The sequence below is a fragment of the Symphalangus syndactylus genome, chromosome 11 (genome assembly GCF_028878055.3).
Source record: "Symphalangus syndactylus isolate Jambi chromosome 11, NHGRI_mSymSyn1-v2.1_pri, whole genome shotgun sequence".
In the NCBI taxonomy this organism is placed as follows: Eukaryota; Metazoa; Chordata; class Mammalia; order Primates; family Hylobatidae; genus Symphalangus; species Symphalangus syndactylus.
In genome coordinates this window covers 16,512,579-16,537,947 of record NC_072433.2, presented here as the reverse complement: position 1 = coordinate 16,537,947, position 25,369 = coordinate 16,512,579, and the positions used below count along the sequence as shown (strand labels likewise).

General features: G+C 49.7%; 1 protein-coding gene across 1 annotated transcript; it reads right to left on the bottom strand.

Annotated features, from left to right (window-relative positions):
* Positions 1-16,728: 16,728 nt before the first annotated feature.
* Positions 16,729-25,087, bottom strand: CXCL14 (C-X-C motif chemokine ligand 14). Its single transcript, XM_055299800.2, has 4 exons — positions 24,679-25,087; positions 24,399-24,504; positions 20,551-20,664; positions 16,729-17,894 (listed from the first exon to the last, which is right to left on the bottom strand). Exons 1-4 carry the CDS (start codon positions 24,776-24,778, stop codon positions 17,879-17,881), a joined length of 336 nt encoding a protein of 111 aa, XP_055155775.1. The 5' UTR covers positions 24,779-25,087; the 3' UTR covers positions 16,729-17,878.
* Positions 25,088-25,369: the final 282 nt, after the last annotated feature.

Below are 25,369 nucleotides of genomic sequence, written 5' to 3'. Positions count from 1 at the left end.
CGTGCCTCAGCCTCCCAAGTAGCTGAGATTACAGGCACCTGCCACCACGCCCAGCTAATTTTTGTAGTTTTAGTAAAGACAGAGTTTTGCCATGTTGGCCAGACTGGTCTCAAACTCCTGACCTCAGGTGATCTGCCTGCCTCAGCCTCCCAAAGTGCTGGGATTACAGGTGTGAGCCACCATGCCCAGCTGAGACATTATTATGAACCAAACTCCATAGTTATTCCCATTTCTTTAGTTGTCACTAATGTCACTTTTCTATTCCAGGATCCCATCCTGGAACCACATTGTGTTTAGTCATCATGTCTCCTCAGGCTCCTCTTGGCTGTTGAAGCTTCTGACTTTCTCTGTTTTTGATGACTATGACAGTTTTGAGGAATACTGGTCAGGTATTTTTTAGGATGCTAGAAATGGGCATTTTAAATGATAATACATTCTGTGAAACTATCCTACAGAATGCCTGGACCAACATTACCTTTGGATCTCAGGAGTCCCCAGCTGGGTTTTTTTGTACAGTCAGTAGGTGACTGGAATAATAAAGAATAGAGTCTGGAGTTCCATTTTGTCTGGGGAAATTGGTCAGAAGACATTTATTTGGGAGCAGCCCATCTGGGTGGCTCAACTGAAAGCTTCTTGAAGAGGAGGAGGAACACTTCCTACCTCAACATCAGTCTGACCTATAGACTCATGGCACTTCTCACTAGCTGAGCCCATGCTTTGGAGAAGAGTAGGGGTGCAGGAAGTTGGGGCAAAGAGAATTCATCTGGAGCCTGGCAGCTTTGGCTTGACTCCTCACTTTGCCACCTGTTAGATGTGTGGTTCTTCAGAGCCTCAGAGCTTTAGGTTCCTCATCTGCAGTATAGGGACAAGCATTCCTATTATCTGGAAAGTTGGAGGACTTCATGAAATAGTCACATATTTCAGGCTAGGTCTGGCATATTATAGCAGCTCTAGAAATGATAGTTTTGATGATGATGATGATGATGATGACATGATGATGATTGGCCCAGAGAGGAATTCCAGGCCCACAGAAAGCAAGAGGTCTTTGCTTTTAGAAGCTGCTTATTCTTCATTGAGCTGGAAACACTCTCTTTCCTATCTGGGAGAGCATATCTGGAGAATGGACTTTTGGGATAAATATGCTCTTTTAGGACAAGTATATTAAACTCACTTCCACTGAGTGGCTTCTTCAGAAACCTGCCTGTATTAGTCTCTTCTCAAGCTGCTAATAAAGACATACCTGAGAGTGGGTAATTGTACAGAAAAAGAAGTTTAATGGACTCACAGTTCCACATGGCTAGGGAGGCCTCACAGTCATGGAGGAAGGTGAAGGAGGATCAAAGGCACGCCTTATGTGGCAGCAGGCAAGAGAGCCTGCGCAGGGGAACTGCCCTTTACAAAAACATCAGATCTCATGAGACTTACCCACTATCACGAGAACAGCAAGGGAAAAACCCACCCCCCATGATTTAATTACCTCCCACCAGGTCCCTCCCACAACAAGTGAGGATTATGGGAACTACAATTCAAGATGAGATTTGAGTGAGTACACAGCCAAACCATATCACCGCCTTTCACCTTATTTTTGAGGACTACAGTTGAGACTTGTTTGTGAAACTACAATGCATCAATTTCTTTGATTTCCAGGCACTTGAATTTAAAAAAACTTTCTGAGTGTATTGAATTTTTCCAAAAATGAACGTTTTGGTGTTCTAAAAAAACAGGCGGATTCTACTAGAATGGGGTAGAAAATGGGAACTGCTCAATTACTCATGAAAATCTTTCGCCAACAGTTTCTGAACTCAAAGGAACAACCTTGCGATGTGGAGGAGAAAATGGATCCAACGTTTTTTCCGGGGATTAAAAGTGAGTCGGAAATTGCCAGGACTCGGGAGAAAAAGGCTCTTGTTGAGTTCCCCTTTGAATCACCGAGTCCCTTTCTCTCCGAGTGCTAAGTGTTGAGATGCAGCGTCCTTACTGCCTAGAAACCCAACAAAGACTGGCTTGGTGGCTGCTTTCAGGTTTCAGTTCTATGTAGAATTTTAACCATGAAAAGATACAAAGATTGGTTTCTTCTGAGTCCTTAACTGAACACCACAAAGAAGGACAATTAGAGGGGCGCTAGGCTACTGTCTCTCACCAGCTGTGCTGCTGCTGTTTGGAATCTTGGGACCCCAGGAGCCACATGGGGTACACCATCCCAGCCCCCTCCATTCCCAGTGCTCAGACACGCACCACAGACTCAACCCTCCAGGGGCGGTGCTTGCTGGGTGCTGGGGAGGCTGCGTGCTGCGGTGGAGAGAGGATGGATCTTTACTTAGCTTTGTAGGCTGGTGTGTCACTGACTTGTTGGGTGTCCTAATCTGTAAAATGTAATAATAACGCCTGGATTGGAGGCCCATTATTAGGATGAGGTGAGATAATCATGGATACTGTTGGCATAGCGTATGAAGGTGATAATGGTAGCCATTTATATAATATAGTTGTTCTCTCCATTGCACCCACCCTTGATTTATAGTGCAGATATCCTTCTGCTCATCTTTCAAAGCCCCCCTCCGCCCACTACCCCAGACCATTCCCAGCTCCCTATACTCTGCTCTGACTGAGCAGGTCTCCATGGGTTCCCCTGTTCATCTGCTGGTTACACATGTGAATAAGGGGCTGGTGCCCCTGACCTTGAGCAAACTTCTCTATCTTCCTTAGAAATGGAAAGGGATTGTGACATCTCCCCCCTAGGGATCACTGCAAAGGAAAAATTAGACAGTGGAAACCAAGTACCTAGTACAGGGCCTGGCTCCTGGTAGATGCTGAATGAAACCTCCTTCCTCCGCCTCCCCCTAGAACGTGAGCCAGAAAGGACATCTGAACAGACAAAGCAGCTCCCACAAAGGCCACGCGCTGCCTATCCGCATAACTTAGGAGGCTCTCTCAGCAGCTCATCTGGTTTGTGGTGTGCAGCAGAATGGGCATGTGTCTAGACTTTGCACTCAGACTACCAGGTTCAAATCCTTTGTCTGCGAATTTCATCAGAAAGTTATAGATTTCTCTAAGCCCTAGATTACTCGCCTAAAAAAGGATTGTAAAAAAACTACCTAATATTTAAATGATTCCAGGATTAAATGTCAGGAAGCATGTAAAACAGCCCATAATCAAAACTCAGCAAATTATTATTGGTGTTCAACAAATATTTGAATAAATATTTCTATAGTTTTCACATGAATAGTTTCACTAGCTATACTTAGTAAAATTGTGTACTATAATATACTTAATTGTATCCCGACCTTTGAGTATTCAGTTTCCTTTTATTTTTATTTATTTATTTTTACCTGTGGTAAATGATGCTTCAGTGAACATCTCCATGCAGATATCAATTTCTTCCACTGAAATTCTTCCCTGAGGATAGACTCCTAGAAAGGGATTGTTCACTTAAAGGGCTTATTCAGCAATTCCTGAAGATATTTCTATAATACCACACTGGAAAGAGTTGCTGCAGAGAGATATTTGATAACACAGAACACCCAGAAAGGGTTCTGTTATGCTCAGCAATCACTCCTAATGGAGATCTTCCTTCCACGCTAGCTTTTTATTTTACTCTATTAGGTTCAAATCCATGGCTTTAAACCTTGTTACATTATGTGATTATTTCAATTTTGAATCCAGTGGGGGCTGTTATTCATAAGTACTTGTTTTTTAAAGCCTTGTTAATGATAAAGTTGATGTAATTATAGTTATTTATTTTTTGCAATGGGGCTTTAACCATTTTTTTTTTTTGCCTTTATTTATTAGACTGAGGGGTTTGACTCTAACTTAGGCAAAACCAGAATGAGTTGGCTCCTATAAACTGAGAAGGGCTGTACAAGGCAAAGCGAGATCCAGGGGCTAACCCATGCGGTCTTAATCCCGTCACTCCATTTCTCTGCTCTGATTCCTTCTGTGTGTTGGCTTTGGTCTCAGGCAGGTTTTCTTCACAGGACCTCAAAACAAACTTCTGGTTCTCTGAGTTCAAGTCTTTAAGCTTGGGACCCAAAGAGAAAAGAGGCCTCTTTTTCCAGCTTCCACCTAGTAAATCTTGTGAAGTCTCTGACTGGCTTTCTTGGGTCAGGTGTCCATATCTGAGCCAATCAATGTGCTGGGGGAAGGATCCTGGGCTCTGATTGGCCAACCTGGGTCATGTGCACCCAAGTCCTGTGGCTAGCATCAGAGTGCATGGAATCATGATTTACAGCTCCCCTGGGCTTCACGGGGAAGAGAGGGATGCTGGATGAAGAGGAGGGTGAGTTACCCAGCTTCTCTGGACGTCAACGTCCTGTTCTGTGAAACGGAGATTACAGCAGTGCTCACTTCCCAGGCCGTTTGTGCAGGTTACATAAAACAATGTGCTTGTCACTCTACCTGGCATGGAGTAAGTTTCATTAACTGTTAGTTTTGAGGACAGCCACAATAGTCATACCTACTAGGATTACGTAAATCTGATTAATATAAAGGCATTTTACCTGGGCATGGTTGCCCTACTGTAGCCCTGTAGCTTTTGAAACGGGAGGAGTGTTACCAAGTGGCATTCCAAATGTCTTCCTAGAAATGTTGGAAAATCCCTAATCCTCTCTGTGCACTGTGCCTGGCACAAGGCAAGAACCTCTTTCCCTTCTTTCATTTTTATCTTTTCCTAGTCTTCAGGCCCCTCCTGATCTCTGCCCTGTGGCTACATTTTTACCCACCTGTAATTATCAGCAGCTACCAATTACCCAGACACCCAATTGTGGGGAAATAAGGGAAACTGTGGGTTCCTGGGGCTTGACCACTCCCTCCCAGAGGTGCATGCCCAATCAGAGGGTAGCAGGAATGGGCGAAATCCTTCCCTCGGGCACCTAAGAAGGTGACTGTTGACTGCATTTTCTACCTTCGAGAGGAGTGCCAGCCTTGAGGGTGGTGTGTTGTGTTCTCAGATTCAGTGCAGGGCAGCCCACGTGACTCAGTTGCTCTCACAGTGCAGCAAGATCTAAGATCTAAAATGATCTTTCTCCCCTTCCTATTTTAACATCTCTGAAATCAAAATATGCCTTCTAATAAATGTGTGTATCGTAGGTAGTGGATTACCAGCCCTCCACAGCCCCATGCCTACCTCCATTTTATATTAAATTGATGCTGCTTCTTACCATCAGTGGTGTCATAAAACAGAAATATAGTAATGTGCATGCTAAGGGACTGTAGGCACTCATGGACTGTGCTAAGCATTTATGTACATTGATTAGGTTTAGTCCTTCTAACCACCCTACGAGATAGGCCCAGTTATTATCCTCATTTAACTGCTAGAGAAACTGAGTCTCCAAGCGGGACTTTGACCAAAGTTGCGTGGTTTTTAAGTGTCCAAGCAAGGATTCAAACCTAGGCAGCTCTTTCTGATTCTAGAGCTGTGCTCTTATCTGGTACATTATAGTTTCTTTGTTAGTTCCAAGGGTTAGATTTTGCAGCGAGGAAGCATTCTACTTTGGTTTTTATGATCAATAACTGGGTTAAAAGGGGAAGTCCCTCTGTTCCACCTTGCCTTCCCCTCCCCAGGGCACCCACCTCAGGCGCCAAGCGGCACGCAAGTTGCAAAGGCACCACAAGATGGCGCTTTCGATCTTTCTCCTTAATGTGAGCTCCGGGCCCGGACTGCCTTTCCCCGCTCTTCCTGTGAATCCACAGAGATATGTTTAGTGGAGCTGCTGCTTGACGGTTTTCCGCAGAATTAAAGCCTTGCAGCCTGTTGGAAGAGGAACAGGCCATAGTCGCGGTTGGACGCCATGAGGGGTGTGTGCACGGAAAAGGGGTGCTGTGTGGACAGAAGAACTCTGTTCAGCACCCAGATGGTCGTTGGAAACCAGTGGTGGCGTTTGGTCATTTCACAGTAAGCCTCTTCTCCTTAGACCGATTCCTCAGTATCAAAGTTCTATGAGTTCACTCAAGAATCTGTTTGAAAAAGAGTGAGTTAGGAATTTCAGTGTCCCTTCAAGAGCTTTTGAGAAATCTCAAGTCAAAGGCTTCCCGAACCTTCTCCCTCCCACCACACAGCCGCCTGCACTGAGGAAGGCTGCTGTGGGGTGGGGAAGTGGGGGGCACCTTGCGGAGATCCTGTCTGCCGGGCTCAGGGATGTACCCAGGTGTGGGAGGGACGCAGGACACCCTTCAGGTCAGCTTTCCAATGACTCGGGTGAATGAATGTCACAATTTTAGGGCTGGCATGTCCTGTGTGTGAGGGGGTCCCAGAACCTTCTGGTCACGTATGGACAATAACATTTCCTAATGATTCACAGAGTCGAATATATGCTCTAAAAGAAGAACCTGGACATCAGGGCTCAGTTCCAAGAAGCATCCTCCCAGCTTGCTAGCCCCAACTGACCGCTTTCCTTGTTCTCCCTCCTCCCAGCAGTTGTAAAACACCTACTCTGTGCTAGGGACTCACAGGGGCTAGGAATTCTGAGACAAAATCTATTCACTATTGTTAGGGATCCTACATCCTAGTTGGAGAAACACATATATCTATAAAAATGTGGTTTAATGTGGTAATGCTGAGGTGTGGTAAAATAGTGAGGCTCAGACAGGCCTGGGTTGAAATCCCGGCATGGCTATCTGGTAGCTGGGTATCTTTATGCAAGTGATTGAATCTCCATCAGACTCAGTTTTCTTATGTATAAGACAAGGATGGAAGTATAGATGTCAAAAGGTTGATGTGAAGATTGAATGAGAACTTGGGTAAGGCACCTCGTCCCAAGCTTAACCCAGGGAGATGCACAAATTTCATTGATCTCCTTATCCTCTAAGGGATTTGCAACATTTTCAGTACACTGGGTGATAGAATGTGAATTCCAAATACTTCCCAAAGGTTGGAGTGACAGGAAAAAAACTGGTAAGATTAATTGGGGCACATGTAAAGTGGTAGGGCTAGCTTCAAAGGATCAATTACCCCAATGTAAGATTGGAGTGAAGATATGTGTGGCATGAAACTCTGCTCTTGTGTGATGAGACCTTGGGGACCTATTAAATGCTTGCTTAATGGATGTGACTGTGTGGCTGAGAACATTAGCAGACTTAGATGGGGTTAATAAAAGTACTGTGTCCAGGACAAAGAAAATGAGCCACAGCCACATAGCAGGTGGTTTGGGAGGGTGACCTGGAAGACAGGAGCATGGAAGCCATCACCTAGAATGGCTAAGAGGACAACAGGGTTAGCTCGGGAGAAGGTCAGGTATGTCCCAGCATGGCCTTTGCCTTCTGAGCATGTCAAGAGCTGGTACCTGAAATAGGCATTGTGCTACCTCTGTGTAGCTCTGGGGATGGAACTCAGGAAGCATCTTTTAGTGTCCTGATTTAATCCTAACACTTTTTAGCATGTGGACTTTTCCAATTATAGAGTGAGCTGCTTTTTGAGCTGTGAGGCTCCTGTTACTGGAGATATCCAAGCCACCTCTGGATGCCCTACCTAGGATTGTCTAAGGCAGGAATTACTCACACAGGGTCCAAGGAACCATAAGGATGACATCAGGGAAGTCCAAGAATCTCCTGAAATGGTTTGCAAAATATACTGGGCATTTTTTTTTTCAGGGAAAAGGAATCATAGCATTCATCAGCTTTTCAAGGGGGCCCAGAGTTCAAAAGCAGTTAAAAAATTTACAGCTTCAAAGAAATTTTTCTAATGGATATAAGGTGGGACTAGATTCTAAGGTATTTCTTCCCCCAGGTTTAAGATTCTTTGGACTGTTAAATACATTTTTTGAGGAACATAAATTTATTATCATTAACTATTATTCACTGTGTGCTTATTATATGCTACACAAAGTGCTACATATTCTATTTGAATGGTCTCATTTAGTGTCTCAAAAAATTCTTTGAAATTAAGCACTATTATTATTTTTATTTTGCAGATGATGAAACAGGCATGGAAGTTTTCCCAAGGTCACAGAAGGTTTCAGATTCCTCTCTTGGTAGATATGTGCTTCAAGTTTGGCCTTTTTATGCCTTATAAATGTAATGTTGGCCAGGCACGGTGGCTCAAGCCTGTACGCCAGCACTTTGGGAGGCTGAGGCGGGTGGATTGCTTGAGGTCAGGAGTTCTAGACCAGCCTGGCCATCATGGTGAAACCCCATCTCAACTAAAAATACAAAAACTAGCCGGGTGTGGTGGCATGCACCTGTAATCCCAGCTACTTGGGAGGCTGAGTCAGGATGTGTCCGGAATTGGTGGGTTCTTGGTCTCACTGACTTCAAGAATGAAGCCACGAACCCTCACGGTGAGTGTTACAGCTCTTAAGGTGGCGCGTCTGGAGTTTGTTCTTTCTGATGTTCGGATGTGTTCGCAGTTTCTTCTGGTGGGTTCGTGGTCTCGGTGGCTCAGGAGTGAAGCTGCAGACCTTCGCCGTGAGTGTTACAGCTCTGAAGGCGGTGCGTCTGGAGTTGTTCGTTCCTCCCGGTGGGTTCGTGGTTTTGCTGGCTTCAGGAGTGAAGTTGCAGACCTTCGCAGTGAGTGTTACAGCTCATAAAGGCAGTGTGGACCCAAAGAGTGAGCAGCAGCAAGATTTATTGCAAAGAGCGAAAGAACAAAGCTTCCACAGTGTGGAAGGGGACCCGAGTGGGTTACCACTGCTGGCTTGGGCAGCCTGCTTTTATTCTCTTATATGGCCCCACCCATGTCCTGCTGATTGGTAGAGCCGAGTGGTCTGTTTTGACAGGGTGCTGATTGGTGCGTTTACAATCCCTGAGCTAGACATAAAGGTTCTCCACGTCCCCATCAGATCAGTTAGATACAGAGTATGGACATAAAGGTTCTCCAAGGCACCACCAGAGCAGCTAGATACAGAGTGTTGATTGGTGCATTCACAAACCTCGAGCTAGACACAGGGTGTTGATTGGTGTGTTTACGAACCTTGAGCTAGATACAGAGCGCCGACTGGTGTATTTACAATCCTTGAGCTAGATATAAAGGTTCTCCACATCTCCACCAGACTCAGGATCCCAGCTGGTTTTACCCAGTGGGTCCTGCACTGGGGCTGCAGAGGGAGCTGCCTGCCAGTCCCGTGCCGTGCGCTCGCACTCCTCAGCCCTTGGGTGGTCGATGGGACTGGGCGCCGTGGAGCAGGGGGTGGTGCTCATCCGGGAGGCTTGGGCCGCACAGGAGCCCATGGAGGGGGTGGGAGGCTCAGGCACGGCGGGCTGCAGGTCCTGAGCCCTGCCCCGCGGGAAGGCAGCTAAGGTCCGGTGAGAAATCAAGCGCAGCGCCGGTGGGCTGGCACTGCTGGGGGACCCAGTACACCCTCCGCAGCCGCTGGCCTGGTTGCTAAGCCCCTCATTGCCCGGGGCCGGCAGGGCCGGCAGGGCCGGCCGGCTGCTCTGAGTGCAAGGCCCGCTAAGCCCACGCCCACCCGGAACTCCAGCTGGCCCGCAAGCGCCGCGCGCAGCCCCGGTTCCGGCTCGCGCCTCTCGCTCCACACTTTCCTGCAAGCTGAGGGAGCCGGCTCCCGCCTTGGCCAGCCCAGAAAGGGTCTCCTACAGTGCAGCGGTGGGCTGAAGGGCTCCTCAAGTGCCACCAAAGTGGGAGCCCAGGCAGAGGAGGCGCCGAGAGCGAGCGAGGGCTGTGAGGACTGCCAGCAGCACGCTGTCACCTCTCAAGGAGAATCACTTGAACCCGAGGGGCGGAAGTTACAGTGAGCTGAGATCGCACCATTGCCCTCCAGCCTGGGCGACAGAGCAAGACTTCGTCTCAGAAAAAAAAAAAAAAGTAAAGTTAATCCAGGTAGGTTAATCCAGGTTTTATAGGATATAAAACTAAAGTTTCCCTTGGACATGTTAAAGGCAGATGATAATAATAATAGTAATAATAATAACAAACAACTACCATTTATTTACTGCCTACTTTCTGTGTTGAGACATTTATCTCATTTAATATTCACTATAGTTGTAAAGTTGGGACTGGGAGAAATTATTTTACCCACGGGCCCCTAGACTTTGAAGGAGAGGGTTGAGGACAGCTCTGCAGACACCTGGAGGTGGACATTGGGCTGGGGGCCTGGGGCCCTTTGTGTATCTGTTCCCATGAGAAGCCATTGGAATAGGTTTCCAGTGAAGTGCAGAAAACCCCTAGCATCTGGAGTGGGTGAGCATCCAGGTAAGACAGTGCCAGCTGGACATTTCCTAAAGCCCCAAGAATAATGCTCTGGCCCTGGGCTAAACACAGACAGGAAAATTGAGGCGGTAAACCTGAAGGGTTCAGGGGCCGTCCCAGAGCTGCCCGGCTCCAGGTGGCTCAGAGAGGCTGTGACACCAGCAGGGACCCCATGGCCTGCATCTTACATCTCTGCCCTCTCTTTCACCCCAGCTCCTTCAGGCTCAGGGAAGGGAGCAAGTGAGTAGCCTTCTGGTGGGCTAACACTCCAGACTTGACCAAAACCTTTAGTCCTCGGCAAGGTGGGGAGGGAGCTGTGCCTGTGGGTCCGGAAGGATCCCCCAGCCTTCTCAGCATGCTTTAGCCTTCTGCAGCCTCCTTGAATTGGAATAGGATGTCAAAGGCCCATATCCCATTACCACTCCTCTGAAGTAGCTAATCCCTCACTTAAAGCACATGCCAACCACATTGTCAAGGAAAGGTTTGCCTCAGTACTCCTGGAAGTGCAGCTGCCTGGCTGACTTTTGTTTTCTTGAAACCAGAACCTGATGCTTAAATTGTCTGGGGAATCTCATATGGGCAGACACATGGAGAGAGGGACAGTGTTTTTTATTTAGTTCTTCATTCAACAGATGAGTCTCCAAAATACCTGGTGCCTCCCAGCGAACAATCCGACAACATCAGATCCACCCTTTGTCTAGCAGGGAAGGCAGGCCAGGCTGGAACAGGGGATTCTAGGGTACTCCATGGGGTTAAAGAGTTACCATAACTTCTAAAGGGCCCAAACTCACTTAGGAGTTGGTGATCCAAGGGGAGAGGTTGACTGATCATTCCTTAGACGTCATATATACTTTTCTGCTAGGCCCTGTCAGTGGGGTGATTATACAGTATATCAGCCATACTTGGACTCTTTTGAGAGTGAAAGGGAACATTCTTCATAATTGCATTGGGTCAATTACCATAAACCAGGACTGTCTCAGGCCAACCAGAATATATGGTCATCCAACCTGGGAGTGTCCAAAACTTTTAACACTGCCTAGGACAATTTAGTTTCTCCAAACCTTCAGTTCTTCATCTCTAAAACAGGACTATTAGTGGAGTTTGGTGAGAAAGAAAGTGCGGTTGTTGCTATTATGTTGGTTAAACTTTGCTCCCCTCAAAATATGTGGTATCAGCAGGATTAGTACCCTAGTAGCTATAAATGAATTGAAGGATATGCTTTGTCTCGTAATTTTCTTGGCTTACGAAATTTTTTTTGGCTGTACCGATGTGAATACTTAACTCCAGTCTATCTTTGCAGGCCATTATTTCAGGGGAAAAAAGCCTTTGTGATTTAGAAATGATTCTTGTGTGAGCGCTGCCTTTAAATAACAATGGGTTGAAAGAAAGAGCTTGTTGCTTCACCATCCCCGTTGCTCTGGGGGAATAACTTTGAATATTAGATCAGAGTCTCATCTGCATCTAATTAGACATGCCTACCACTCATCCCGGAATATCAACTCTGTCCTCATTGTGAAATGGGGCAGATTATTTGAAATCCAGCTTTGAATTGATTTTTTACCCAACAGAAGATCATTTTGCTTCTAACCAAAATGTTGAGTTGAACTTGACGACATCATGGTCATTTTGCATCTTCAGTGTATTTGATGTTGGGGGAAAACCAACCCTGCTGCTCCTCTACTCAAGTGGAATTTGTGTCTACCAAACGGGAGCTGGAGCAGCCGTTTCACAGCTCCGGGGCTCCCTTTCTGGATCGGGGGAGAGGCCCTAGAGTAGCATGTGATTTCTGCAGGTGTCTGCCTGTAGTAGACAGAACTAGACACCAGAAAAACAAACCTGGCTGAGGCTGGTTGTTCGTGTGGCCCAGGTTAACTGGATGATTAATCTCCATTTGATAAATAGGGGGTCAGCCCCGAGCCGGAGCAGGAGAGCACAGTGGAGCATCCTGTGGGCTGGGGTGGACAGGAACTGTAAGACACTGCGTACTTCGGAGAGCAGACAGTCTCCTTGGAGCCAGACACACGTGGGTTTGAATCCTGTCTCTTCCACCTGCTAGCTGTGTGAACATGAGTGATGTGTTCACCTCGCTGAACCTTGGTTTCCTCATCTGTAAAATGGAGCTTCAATAGAACACTCCCTTGGTGGTCGTTACCAGGATTCAATGAGATAGGGTATGTAAGGCCCTCCACACAGGGTCTGGCTCATAGTAAGTAATAATTACACTAGTTCTTGTCGCCGTCCTCCTGCAGCCTCAGGGAACTTGGAGAGCTCTTGGCTGAGACATCCGGACTCTCGGCTGCCCTCTGGTGGTGAGCGCGGACTTGTGTGGAGGAAGCTGGGAAATGTTACTTTGAAAGCAAGAAAATAGCTTAGGGTTTTAGTGCTTTCTTGAAGACCTCCAAGAATATCCATGTAACTTTTCAAAAACAGGAGGAGAAGAAAACACCCCAGGGGTTCTAAAAGCAGCACAGTGTCTTCCTTGTGTGGGAGGTTGAGCAGGAAAGGTTGCGTGGGCTTCTTTGCCTTTGAGGTTCCGAGGCCCCCATCACGGTGTCCTGGCAGAGCAGGCGGAGAGAAGGGAGCTGGGCGAGAGGGGGGTGGGGACTGAGGCTGGGGCTGGGCTCTGTGGACGTGCATCTGGGGCATGGCTGAAGCTCCCAGGCCTCCTCTAAATCCCCCAGTGTTCTCTACTTCTCTGCCCTTGGTGCTCTGCCGCAGCTAGCCTATCTCATTGCACATGGGCATGGCGGCCACGGGCCATGTGAGAGCCAGGATGGAATCAGCACCTTTTTTTTTTCTTGCCTGATAATGACTTGCAATCTGCCATGAGCCTTCCCAGGACTGACAGAGGTCTTGATCAGGGGTCTCCTCCTCTGAGCCTGGGTGAGACACCCACCCCTTTGGGGCTGCCCGAGTCTACCGTGAGTCCGTCTGGCAGTCAGACCAACAGGAAATTTCAAGCAGTTTCTTTGCCTCCCTGTAGACTGAGTTTCTGGAGGGGCCATCTCCAGCATCCAGCACAGAGCAGATGTTTAATCATGCAACAGTGACTGAGTGAACGAATGGTTGAACTCTGTCCTTGAGGATAAAGGAGCACAGCCAGTCATACCTCTGTTCCCCATGGTGCCCAGCAAAGTTTAGCACATAGCAGTAGCTCAGGAATGCGTGAAGAAAGCGTGTTCTCAGGCATCTCCCTATGATCCTAATGTTAATTCAGCTGTGTTTGAGTACCTTGTAAGTGCTATCATAGATTCTGGGAGGTTTTTACAAAGCAGCATATGACACAGCTCCTGGTTTCTAAGAAGGGCTTCTTCTTAGATGCTCAGGTTAAAATAAAACTGTTAAATTGTAGTGCAAATTATGTAATAATTCAGGACCAAAATAAGTCACCCATATGTATATTAGAGTTGATACTGGAGGCAGGGTTGGCCCCATGAGTTTGTGACATGTGAGTTGCACAGAGCATGTCTGGAAAGGGCCCCATGCTTGGTTTAATACCCTGCTGTTGCTGTCTAGAAATTCTTAATAATTTTTGAACAGGGGGCCTGCATCATTTTTTTTTTTTTTTTGCACCTAGCCCTGCAAATTATGTAGTCAGTCCAGGATGACCAGGAGAAGCTCTGAGTGGAGGAGATCTGAGAGTGGTCAGGTGAGGTGGAGGAGTTGAGCTGCAGGGCTGGGCTGGAGCTCTCTGAGGACATGGCCATGCTGGTGTCAGCCCACTACAGCACCAGGGCCTGCTCAGGACGAGCCTGTGGGAAGTCAGGGCAATGGCATTTGGAACCAAAACAAGCCTAACTGTGAGGAAGCAGTGGCTCCAGCGGAGGTGGGGCCTGTATGTGGGCCGGGTCTGCCCTGTGTGCAGAGGAGAAGCTTGCTCTTATCCAGGGAAGCCCATGAGAGCCAGCAGTGCAGAGCCCACTCTGAAAGGCCACCTGGCCTTGCTTTGCTGCACTGGGATTACTCTCTTTCCTGGAAACTGGCAAGTGGACACCTCATAGGGATACTGGGAGGCCCAGAGGAGAAGAGGTACAGGAAACAGGTCTGTAACCCCGGGAAAGAAGATTCTTCCCTGGAGCCTCACACAGTTCCAGGCACCTGTGGGTCCTCATTTGGTGTTTGGTGAAGTATTTGGGCTCAGAGTCTATTCTTAGTGGTCAAGCTAATCCCTGTCTGCGGGAGGAAAGGGCCCAAGCTCTCCCTGGAAGCATAGCTCAGCCACTGTTCTCCTGGGACCCCATCTCTGTAGGGAATGGAGACATTTACACGCAGACTCTCCACCCTTTCTGCGCTTTGACCAGCTGAGGCTTGTTTTCCAGGACTTCCTCTACTCTCCTAAGCAAAGTGCTTCACTTCCTTGGGCACCTGCCACATAGCGCATTGTGGGAGTGCAGATAGAGCATGTGGGGCCAGTGCTTGGGTGAGTGCCTGGATCAGTGGCTGGACCAGTGTGAGGTGACACTGTTACTGTTATTAATGATCCAATCTGTGACTTCAGATGTCAGAGAAGGGAGGGACCATCTGGGCCAGCACAGTTAGAGGAGGGTGGCCTAGCACTAGAGCCACAGGCAGGATGAGGAGAGCCCCAGCAAGGACAGGGAGTGTGTATGGCTTGTTTACAAGCGGCACCCCATGGCCTGTGCTGTCTTGGAGCGGCTTTTGCTCTCGGCGGCCGGGGCTCTTCAGCCAGCTTTGTATACTGCCCTTCCTTCCTGAGGCTCCATTGGTGCTGCTCTGAGGTCAGGCAGGGTTCGGGGCTCCCAGCAAGAGGCTTGGCCTCTGCTCTGCCCTGCCCTGGTATGCACTGTCTTCTGGGGCTCTTGCATTCTGTTCTGTCTGTTGGTCTCAGGGTTTCCCTGTCTAGTCTACCTTCTTTCTCCATAATGAAGGGAAAGGCAGGGCTGCTGCAGGGCATTCATGGTCTCCAGTTCACTGTGGCCTCAGCCTGCCCCTCCTCCACCCCTCAGCAGAAAGGCTGCCAGGCCCAGCCATTGAAGGGTGTGATGAGTGGTAGCTTTGTGACTCTGGGCAACTTTCTCAACCTCTCTGATCTTCAGCTTCCTCAGGAATACATGTGGTGTAATCTGAAGCCGCCAGGAGGAAACGAGATGGTGATAAAAGCGTTTGTGGTAGCACCTTGCCGGGGACATGCTGGGACAGGGTACTTGCTGGGTGTCCTCATAAGTGTGTGCAGAACCAGTGTTTCAGGAAGCTTCCTGGGGAGGTGAAGGGGACTTGGGTGACTGGCTCCCAGTTGCTAGTGTAGCAGACAGGGTAGAGTCCTTCTGGGTGTGGGGAACCCAGGGAAGGCAGAGAGGCCTGTTTCAGGGCCTGGCTGACTTTAGGATACAGTGAGATGCAGGGCTGTGGGTAGTTGGTACAAAGTGCAAAGTGGCTGGTCTGGTGTTGTGCTTATTAAAATAGCTTCTGGCTGGGCATGGTGGCTCATGCCTGTAATCCCAGCACTTTGGAAGGCTGAGGTGGGAGGAGGATCACTTGAGTCCAGGAGTTTGAGATTGGCCTGGGCAACGTAGAGAGATCCCATCTTGCCAGGCATGGTGGTATGTGCCTGTAGTCCCAGCTACTTGGGAGGCTGAGGCAGGAGGATCCCTTGAGGTCAGGAGTTCAAGGCCGCAGTGAACCATGATCGTGCCACTGCACTCCAGCCTGGGTGACAGAGCGAGACCCTGTCTCAGGGAAAAAAAAAAAAAAAAAAGGAGGGCTTCCATTACCACGTGCTCACCATGCCCTGGTATCCTGCTAAGTGCTTTACATGGGCTTACGACATGCAGTCACTAGAAGCACCATGAGGTGTGCCCTACTGTCCACCTGTCCACCTGGCAGGGGCAGGAACAGCTCCAGTATCTCCCAGGCGTGGCTCCCAGATGCCCAGCTCCTGAGTCCCACAGCCTCCCAGGTGGGCATTTCCCACCTCCCCGAGTCCCCCTGGCGTCTTGGGGCCCTGGACCCCAGGGCATCTTGACTGGTCCCATCTACTGTCTTCTCTAAGTGGGAGAATATGAGTGATGTGCTCACCTCATTGAGCCTTGGTTTCCTCATCTGTAAAATGGAGCTTCAATAGAACCACCCCCGTTGTGGTTGTTACCAGGATTCAAAGAGATAGGGCATGTAAGGCTCTCTGCACAGGGTCTGGCTCACAGTAGGCAATAATTACACCAGTCCTCTATTGTTGCCGTCCTCATGCAGCCCCAGGGAACTTGGAGAGCCCTTGGCTGAGGCATCCAGGCTCTTTGCTGCCCTCTGGTGCTGAGGCACAGTGTGGTCTTGCGTGGAGGAGGCTGGGATCGTGACCCTCTAGTTCCCTCTAGTGCTCCATCCAACCTGCCCGCTCTGATAAACCTGCTGCAGGGGTAGGAATCATCGGGGAAGGAGCCTTAGCCTCAAGGCCTGGCTTATTGGCTTCCCGACTGTAATGACAGCTCCACACATTCCACAGAAGTGATGGTGTTGACAGGTATTTGGGAAATACCAGTTTTCTTTCCCAGCATATTTGTCCTTATTTTTTCAGGACATGGTAAACATTTTATTGTCATCCTAGCTTAATTAAATAGAAAAAAGGCAGCAGTCTAGAATTTTGGTACATTTCAAATATATTTTATTACTTTCCATCTTAGAAAGAATATGAAACCTGCATGCAATGCTAATGGTTTCTGACATGTACATAGCATATAACACAGCAGTACAATGCGGCATATACTGGGGGGCAGTGTGTGGAGGGGGCGTTCTTAAGGGTATATGTACAGAGGAAAGGGTGCATGGTCATCTTAGCTTTCAAAAGAGGACTGCACTGTTTAACATTGAAGAATTACATGGGGAATCACAAATATATTGCTTTAGTACTGCATGTTCCGTTGTGGTGAGGGAAAGAAACATGCTTTGAAGGCTTTCCCTTGTCAACAGAATGTGTGTCTGTAGCTGTGTATTGCGCATGTATTCATATATTTTTAAGTTTTCTCCTAAGGTTTTTGCTGACAGTATTGAGAACCTCACGTGCTTCTGAAGCATTAAATATTGAACCTGTGAACCTTTCAGAAACCCTCAGGTTGGGAAAGACCCCACACCTTCTTTAAGGATCATTTGTCTCGCCATCACAGGATCTTGGAAATGTTTCCTAGAGTGTGTAAAAATTAACCAGGGGGGAATGAAGCACATTTTTCTGGCAACCAAACTTGAGTTCCTCAAAGAACAGATGCAGAGAGACCTGCTCCTGCTTGCCCGGCTACAGGGGCCACTGCGGAGTCACACTGAGGCTGTGACCGGCCATAAGCCCAGGAGAGCCCGTGGCAGCTGTGCCGAGGCACCAGGATCTCTGAGTGGAAGCTTCCCAAGCTAGGAACGGAGCAACACTGCAAGGAAATGTGTCTACCAAGCTCATTGTTCCTCCCGGGCGCTTATAAAGCTCAGATGTATAGTGATGTATGGACAAATACAAAAAAGCATTTTTTAAAAAGGAAAGGCATGAGTTTTCCCCTTTTCGATAAAAAGCAGCCTGTGGTGAAGTCTGGAGCACAAGAGAGATGGGTCTCACATCTGGAAGCCTTTCGCACACAGCTATAAAATGTAAAAACTGACCGTTGGTAAAAAGTGCTTCATAACAATATATAATTTGTGTCTTATGCCTGTGAGAAAGAAAGGCTTTTTTTTTTTTTTTTTTTAATCTGCAAAGTCCTTTGCACAAGTCTCCCAACTGGTTTGGAGTTTTCCCATCTGAGGTTTTTCACCCTATTCTTCGTAGACCCTGGGGAGAAAAAACACACATGTAAGTGGCTCAGGACAGGACATGAGGCAGGCAGTTCACAAGCTGCTGGCTAAGCGGCTTCATTCACTTCTGGTCTGCAGGGAAAGCCCCTGTCTCAGAACTGCAGGAACCCCCAGGGAGAAGTGGGAGGGATCCTTCTGAGGATGTGGTCCCAGGGACCCTGAACACTCACACCAGTGTGGCTTTGTCCTTTCTAACCATCTGCAGTCTCACCTCTGCAATCTCATTTTGTCCTCAGAGGCCTATGGAACAAATCTGCTTTGCATATGAGGAAACTGAGGCACCACAGACTTAAGATTTGCCCAGTGGCCACTGACTGTTAGTGGCAGGAATGTAGTCTTTCTCTAGCATGGCGGGCTGCTGCCGCACCTCCTTGTTTCTTTCCGCGTCTGTACTCAGCCTTTCTATTTAGAGAAAATAGCAAGGGTGGGAGGCATTCTCTCCCTTGACTTAGGCTTGTATATTTCTTTGTATTTTGCCCAAATAATGCATGTCCTCCAGAAGAATGCTAGCTCTAGAAGCTGCTTCCTGGAGACAGAAGAGGTGGTTGGTGGGGTGGGGCAGTGGTGCAGGAGGCCTGTGCCCCTCAGTCCCTGCTCCTGGCTGCATTGCCTCATCTCTACTGGTTCCCAACCTCACCTTCCCCTCACCTCTCAAGCTGTCCCCAGTTAGATATTTTGCTTTCTTCTAGTTCTGCCCCATGGCTGCCCTGGGGCCATACGTTACACTTAGCCTATCACTTCTCTGTCTCGTTCTTGATTTCCGAGTAAGACCACCGAATTATGCCTTGAAATAAAATGCCTGACTAGGCTGCTTCCTGTGGTGGCTGGAAGCTCCCTGGAAGCTCTGGTCTCTGAAGTGCACAGAGCTCCTCTGTGTGGCCCCCATGGGCCTGAGCCCACCGTGTACCCTTCTACTTCCTCCACCCTAGCTTTGGCATTCTCTCTCTCTCTCTCTCTCTCTCTGTACAAAGAGGACTTCAAACACTTCCTTTATCACCGTTCTACATTCATTAAGATATTTTCAACTTGTTTCAGGGGAGGGAGGTGGGGAGGGCAGGGACCTCAACACTCCAAGAAAGAGGGGTGAACTAATTTTATAGCAAAGTGAGAGAAGTCCTGGTAGCTGAGAGGCTCTCATTGCTTTTGTTATTGGAATTTTCAGGAAAAAAAAAGCAGGGCCATGTTTAGACCTGTGGGTGCCTCCAAGGTGAGCTAAAGGTTTGAGTATCCCCCAGCAGTCAGATCAAGATGCCCTCAGCCTCTTCCATAACCTGCCCATGGGATTAGCCTTCTGCCAGTTTTGATGATACAGGGCCTGAAGGGTGACAGAGAGTGGACTGCGCAGTTCTGGCCTTTGCCACATGAGCTGTCTGGCTTGACCAGAAAGAGGGCTTCATTCCCAGCAGATTTATAGAAAATAATTTCTCGCTCTCATCACTTTCTATTTCAAGCAACTGCAGATGAGGCTGTTTTGGAGGCAGCAAAAAAGGCTCAGGTATAGGGGTTGAGCCCGAGTGTCAGCTCTGAGAGAGCTGGTCACAGGGCTGAGCCTGGGGTAGCACGGCTGGGCCAGGTGAGGGGAGGGCAATGCAGGCACCCACTATGGCTGTACCTTCCACCCTGTGAGGGCAGCTCGTGGGGTAGCACCAGGAGGCCTGGTTTGCTGTCCTGGTTTTGCCCTGTCCTCCCAGGCAAGTCACCCCTCTCTCCCATTTAGGCTTGATTTCCCCCTCTGCAGCAGGGGGTGCTGGCACTAGCTCCTGGGGAAGTCACCTACATGGTGTGTGCATGCATGCGTATGTGTGTGTGTGTGCTTCCTGATCATGCAGGCAAATGTGTAAACAGACTCTGCGTATTTGAGGAGTGAGACAGGACAGGCTACTTTCGCATGGTACAGGGGAGCTAGGAACTGGATTCTCCCTCCGAGGACGGACATAAGACCACAGGAGACCAGAGATGGGAAGCCACCTTCTGATTTTAAGGAAACAGTGCCCAGTAAATATAGGGCTGGTTCAGGGTGCTGGTGGTCTTAACACTGCTGCCCGCCTTGGTTAACAGTGGCTCTGATTTTAAAGAGCCAAACCTGTGGTGCCTTCCAGCACCTGCAAAGGAAGGAGTTTATCAGGTTTCTGGGCAGCAGAGGGAGTGGGGCATCTTGGAGAAGAAAACATGTTTCTGGCAAGGATCATCCTCAGCGCCTCATGGTTTTATAGCACAGTTTTATAGCCAACATACACAGTCACCTAAGTGGTCACATTTCACCCCGCTGAAGTCCTCAGAGCTCCCCTGGCAGCCATGCCAGTGCTCACCCTGCCATTTAACAACTTATGTAACTTAAAAGAGGAATTAAGATTATAATGTGAATATTAGAGGGAGACAGACTTTAGTTTACAAAATGACAAACCTGCCATGCTTGCAAATGGACAAGAGATGGATAGCTAGCTTTGGTAAGTGGTGAGTTTCTTGTCCCTGGGGGTATGTAAGCATTGTCTGAGTATGTGTTTGCTGTGGATGTTGTGGTGGGTGTTCACATATTAGATGCGGCTAGATGACCTGGTAGGGGGGGTCCCTTCCCATCCTGAGAGCCACAGCTGGGTCTGGTGGGAAGGAAGGTGAGTAGAGGCAGGGCGTACCTGCGCTTCTCGTTCCAGGCGTTGTACCACTTGATGAAGCGCTTGGTGCTCTGCAGCTTGGGGTGCAGGCAGTGCTCCTGACCTCGGTACCTCGACACGCTCTTGGTGGTGATGCTGAAACGGAGCAGGATGAGGTGGAGGGTTGAGGAGCCTGAATATCATGTTGCCTCTCGTGTGGCCTGTGAGTAGCCCTGGGCTAAGTCAGGGCCCTGAGAGACTGTGGCTTCCTGCCTCCTCTCAAGGGAGCCTACTTATGTGCTCACTTCCAGGCTGGCTCTTTGGAAGGTTCTGGTTGTCCCCTTATCCTCTGACTCCATATTAGGGCCTAACCCTGTATGTAGTGAGCAGCCCTCACTTTTTCCCTGGGAGTCCTGAGAGTCTGGGATAGTCTCTCCCACCCCCAACCTCATGCAGTGTGTTGTCTCCAGGGCTCAGACCTCTTTTGGGGAACAAAGGTCAGAGGACTCCCAGCCCCTCCGAGCCTGGGATCAGGAGGTGGAGAAAGCTAATGCCAGCAAGGTGCACATGCCAAAACCTCTGTCCTTGGATTTGAGGAGCTCTTGGCAAGGCACAGACATGCCCTTCAGACATTCTAGTTTCTGTCTTCTCAACCCCAGTTCCCTCTGACCCACCACAGATTGTCCCAGGGCTGGGCATCTCCTGATCCTGAGGCAAAGTCCTGTTGGCCTTGTGTGAGGTCCCAGGTATCTCACCCCTAAGCAGAAGAGTAAGACCTCTCTTCTGCACAGCCTGAAGATCTCAGGCCTCTATCAGCCAACATCCCAACACCCAGCAGAAGCCTAGCCATGTGGGTAGCGAAGCAGGTGTTGTGCAGACTGTAGGGGCCTGGGACTGAATCTCAAGTTTGGCTGTGGGACCTTGGGTAACCTCTCTGAATCCAGTTTGGCCATCTGTAAAATGGGTACAATAATAGGACTATCTCACAGGGTTATTGGGATGATTAAAAGATACAATCTTTACGAAGTACCCAGGACCTGGTAGATGCACAATTAATAGTTACTGTTACTAGTCATTGGTCATGGAAGATGAAGTGGCCAAGGGGAAAGAGTAGCCTTGCTGTGGGGGCTCCAGCCTGAAGGGTGAGACAAGCCTGCTGCTCAGAACTTCTGAGCCCCTCTAGGCCACAGGCATGATAGGAGTTGGGGGGAATAAGGGACCACCTAGGGTATTTGGAAAAGTGCAAGGTGAGAGGTGAGGATGCCACTTCTTGAGGGGTCACAGCCATGCAAGCCATGATGGTAGACTGGGGTGCTGGAATGGGCTTGGAGGGCAAAGAGGGGAGACTGGAAGTGAGAGTGGAAAGAGTGAGAAGAGAGGGACAGAGGTCAGCTAGTTCCCCACTGTTACCAAATGGAAAATGTCAGAGCTTATATGGGCTAAGTTCTAGAAGGGATAGGATTCCCATTACTTCAGTCTTCCAATTGATGGGGAAAGAAAATCGGATCTTGCCACCAGAATGGGGGCATAATGTTCCTGGGCAACCTGTTCTCTTCCCTTCTCTGTGCTCTCGGTTTCTGGGGTCCCCGCTAGGGCCTAAGCTCCTTGGGGCAGGGGGTGGGTCTTCCTGCTGATGCCAGGTGATGGTGCCTGCCTTGACTGGACTCCTCTGTGACCCGGGTCATTCCTCTAGCCTTGAGCATGGGCCAGGCTTCAGAGTGAACTCTGGTTGTCTCTCTCCCCCACTGTGCCCAGTCACCCTGCAGGAATTTAGCAAATGCTTTTCTCTTTCTGCCTACAAGGCTGCTTTAGCATTCTGAAGGAAAGGACGTGGCAATGCCTGATAAAAACCCTTTTCTCAGTTAGGTCAGCGTGCAGGCTGTGCATCCCAAATCCTGAAGGTCAGGGAGAGCAGGAAGGGACACTCAGCCCTCTCACTACAGTGCTCAAATGCCATGTCATAATACTGGGATTATGAAAATCGGTTGTGGAGTGCAGACATGGGGATTTGTGACTCCAGCAACTATCAGAAATTCTGAGTCCTGTGACCCTCTCCTCCACAGTTTTGGGGGGTGTAAGGGTTTTGGTGAGAGCTCCATGGACCTATGACACAAATTGCTCTTTCTAGAATTTGGACTCTCCTGGATCCTTCTGGGTGCAAGGACTCCCACTTGCAAAGCGGACCTCTCCCCCAGCCCCTACTCTTGCCCCCACCCCCAGCCTCAGCAGAGATTTCTGGGTGACTCAGAGTGAGCTGGAAAATTTGCTTTTGTTCAGCCTTTGTGGCTGAAAACCTGCTTTGCAAAAGTGCTGGCCCCTCATCTGATTTGGAGAGTTTTAGGATTGTGGAGAGGGAGAGGAGCCCCCAGCCCTCAGGGATGGAGTGGGAGGCTCTAGGGGGTGGGGTGGAGGTTTAGTAGAGGGTGATTGGATTGTGTGCTGATCTCCTGAGGCCCCTGCAAGTTTCTACAATGCTCCATAAAGCCTTTCTCACAGTTGCCTAGCTATAGTTTTTCTCTATATGTGGAAAAGTTTAGCCAGGAAAAGAGCAAGCCTATTTACTGACGGCTCTGTCCTTTTTAGGTATCACTGCATCCTTTACCCTGCTTTCTTCCCCTGCAAGGTCTCAGAAACTTGCTTGGTTAATGGAGTGGTTTTCAGCTCTTAGACGAGTGAGATTTAACTTGGAATTCCCCTGTCATTCTTAGCCCCCAAACTGGAAGCCCTGAGGAGCTTGGAGCTCCTTTCCCAGCTCATTTGACACTTGGCCCCCACCCAAAAGGATTTTTGGGTATTTTCTTTGAATTTGGTCTGCAAGGCAAGGGGTAGGGACAAGGGGGTTAATTTAGGTGTCTGTGAAGGAAGGCAGTGGGGTCAGCTCAGTTCCAGTGGATTTCTGAATTCCCCTAATTTCAGCCTGACTGTGTAGCCCCTAGACGGGGATGGGGGTTGCTGGGTGGGGGTGTGCACTGCTTTTGCAGACACTGTGTGAAGGCCTTTGGGCCGGTAGGGGCCAGCTGGTGGAGGGCACTTGCCCAGACTGAGAATAAAGTGCGTCCTGTTTCTGGGGGAGGGGAAGAGGGGCCAATGGTCTGTGGCAAATATTTGGTAGCTGCTTTGCCAAGGGCTCCCTTCCTGGCCAAGAGCATATTGATGAGGAGGCAGCGGTGCTGGCCTCAAGTGGTTAATTGGGAAGGCGGAGGAGCAAGAAACTAAGTGTTCTCTCACTCTGCCCCAGTTTTTCCAACATTCCCCACATCCCCACCAAGCAGGGCTCCAGCCATGTGGCACATTAACCCCAGCAGAGCACTTTCTGCAGTACTGCTCCGTATCGGGGACCCATAAGGAGTACAGCCGGTGAGGGAAGCTCGTGGAGCGTTCTCAAAATGAAATCTCTAGGAGCCAAAAACTTGCGGTCCGCTTGTCTCTGACTGGAACAAGGCTCTGAAGGGAGTCAGGACTTAAGATAGTGTTTGCATTAGTCCTCTGTCCAGTGACAGGAAGGCAGCACGCCTCACAGTTTGGGTGTGAGTGTGTTTTAAGTGATTTCAGTCTAGGTTTTCTGAGTTGGCATAAGGGAGCCCTTTAACCCTTGATGGCCCTAGCAGAGTGGGTGGCCCATGGTACAAATAGGGAGACTACTCATTTGAATCCTAGCAAGGGTGAACCTGGAGGCGCTGTTCCGGAGCGGGACAGTGACCCCCTTTCCCGACTGTCTTCCAGAGTGTCTCGCCAGCGTCCTAAGGACTCGTTGGGCAATTACAAAGACTTTTCCAGGGCCTTGACAAAGTCAGAGAGAAATGTTTTTTAGCCCGACCAGGCCCAGGCTGTGCCCTGGCATCGGGTTGACAGCAGTGCGCACCCCCTCAAGGTGAGGAGCGAGAACTCACATAACCATCTTCTCCTCGCAGTGCGGGTACTTTGGCTTCATTTCCAGCTTCTTCACGTCGCTGTAGCGGATCTTGGGTCCCTTCCGGGAGCACTTGCATTTGGACCCTGCGAGGAAACGCGGGGCAACAGCTTAGTTGCTAGGCGGTCTCCTGCCCCTCGACCACCTTGGTGCCCACCCAGACCACCCCCGCGGGATCCCGGGATGCCTAGAAATTGGAGCTTGGGTTCCCCAGGCCAGGACAAGACGAGACGGCGACAAGGGGAGCTCCCTGCACTCACCGTCCACGCGCGCGGTGTACAGCGCCAGCAGCAGCAGGAGCAGCGCGGCCGCCAGGAGCCTCATGCTGACCGAAGGGGCGCGGCGCGGGAGCAGGGACATGGGGAGGGCGCTGGCCCGTCGGAGCGGCGGCCCTGAGACGCCACCCGGCTCTGCTCGGCTTTTTCTGCCCGGGGCGCGCCTTCCGGCTCGGCTGGCTCCGGCTGCGCCGTCGGTGGATGCCCAGGGCTGTCTGTCGCCGTGCGCTGCGCTCTGCGCTTGTTTCCGCGCTCTCTCCACAGCCTCCCTCCGCCCGCCCTGGCCTCTTTTAAATCCGCTCCTGCCCTCGCAGCGAGCGAGCTCATTAATATGCAGAACCACTCGGTGACTCACTGAGATTTCTCAATGTGGTGAGAGGAGGAGACCTTCCCAGCCCGCCCGTCGCCCGCCCCAGGAAAGGACCCGCTATCGCAGCGGCGGCGCACACCCGGAGCCACGCGCGCACACGCACACATACATCCGCTACCCTCTCGCTCACACAACACGCCCCCTTCGCACACTTGCACACCCATACCACAGCGCGCACACATTTCCAGCGTCCCGCTCTGCCTTTGGGGAGCCCAGACGGTGGAGAGGCTGCTGAAGGGCACTGCTTTTCTGAATCGCGTGGTTCCCTCTCTGGCCGGGCAGGCCAGCTTTTCTGAGCCGCCGGGA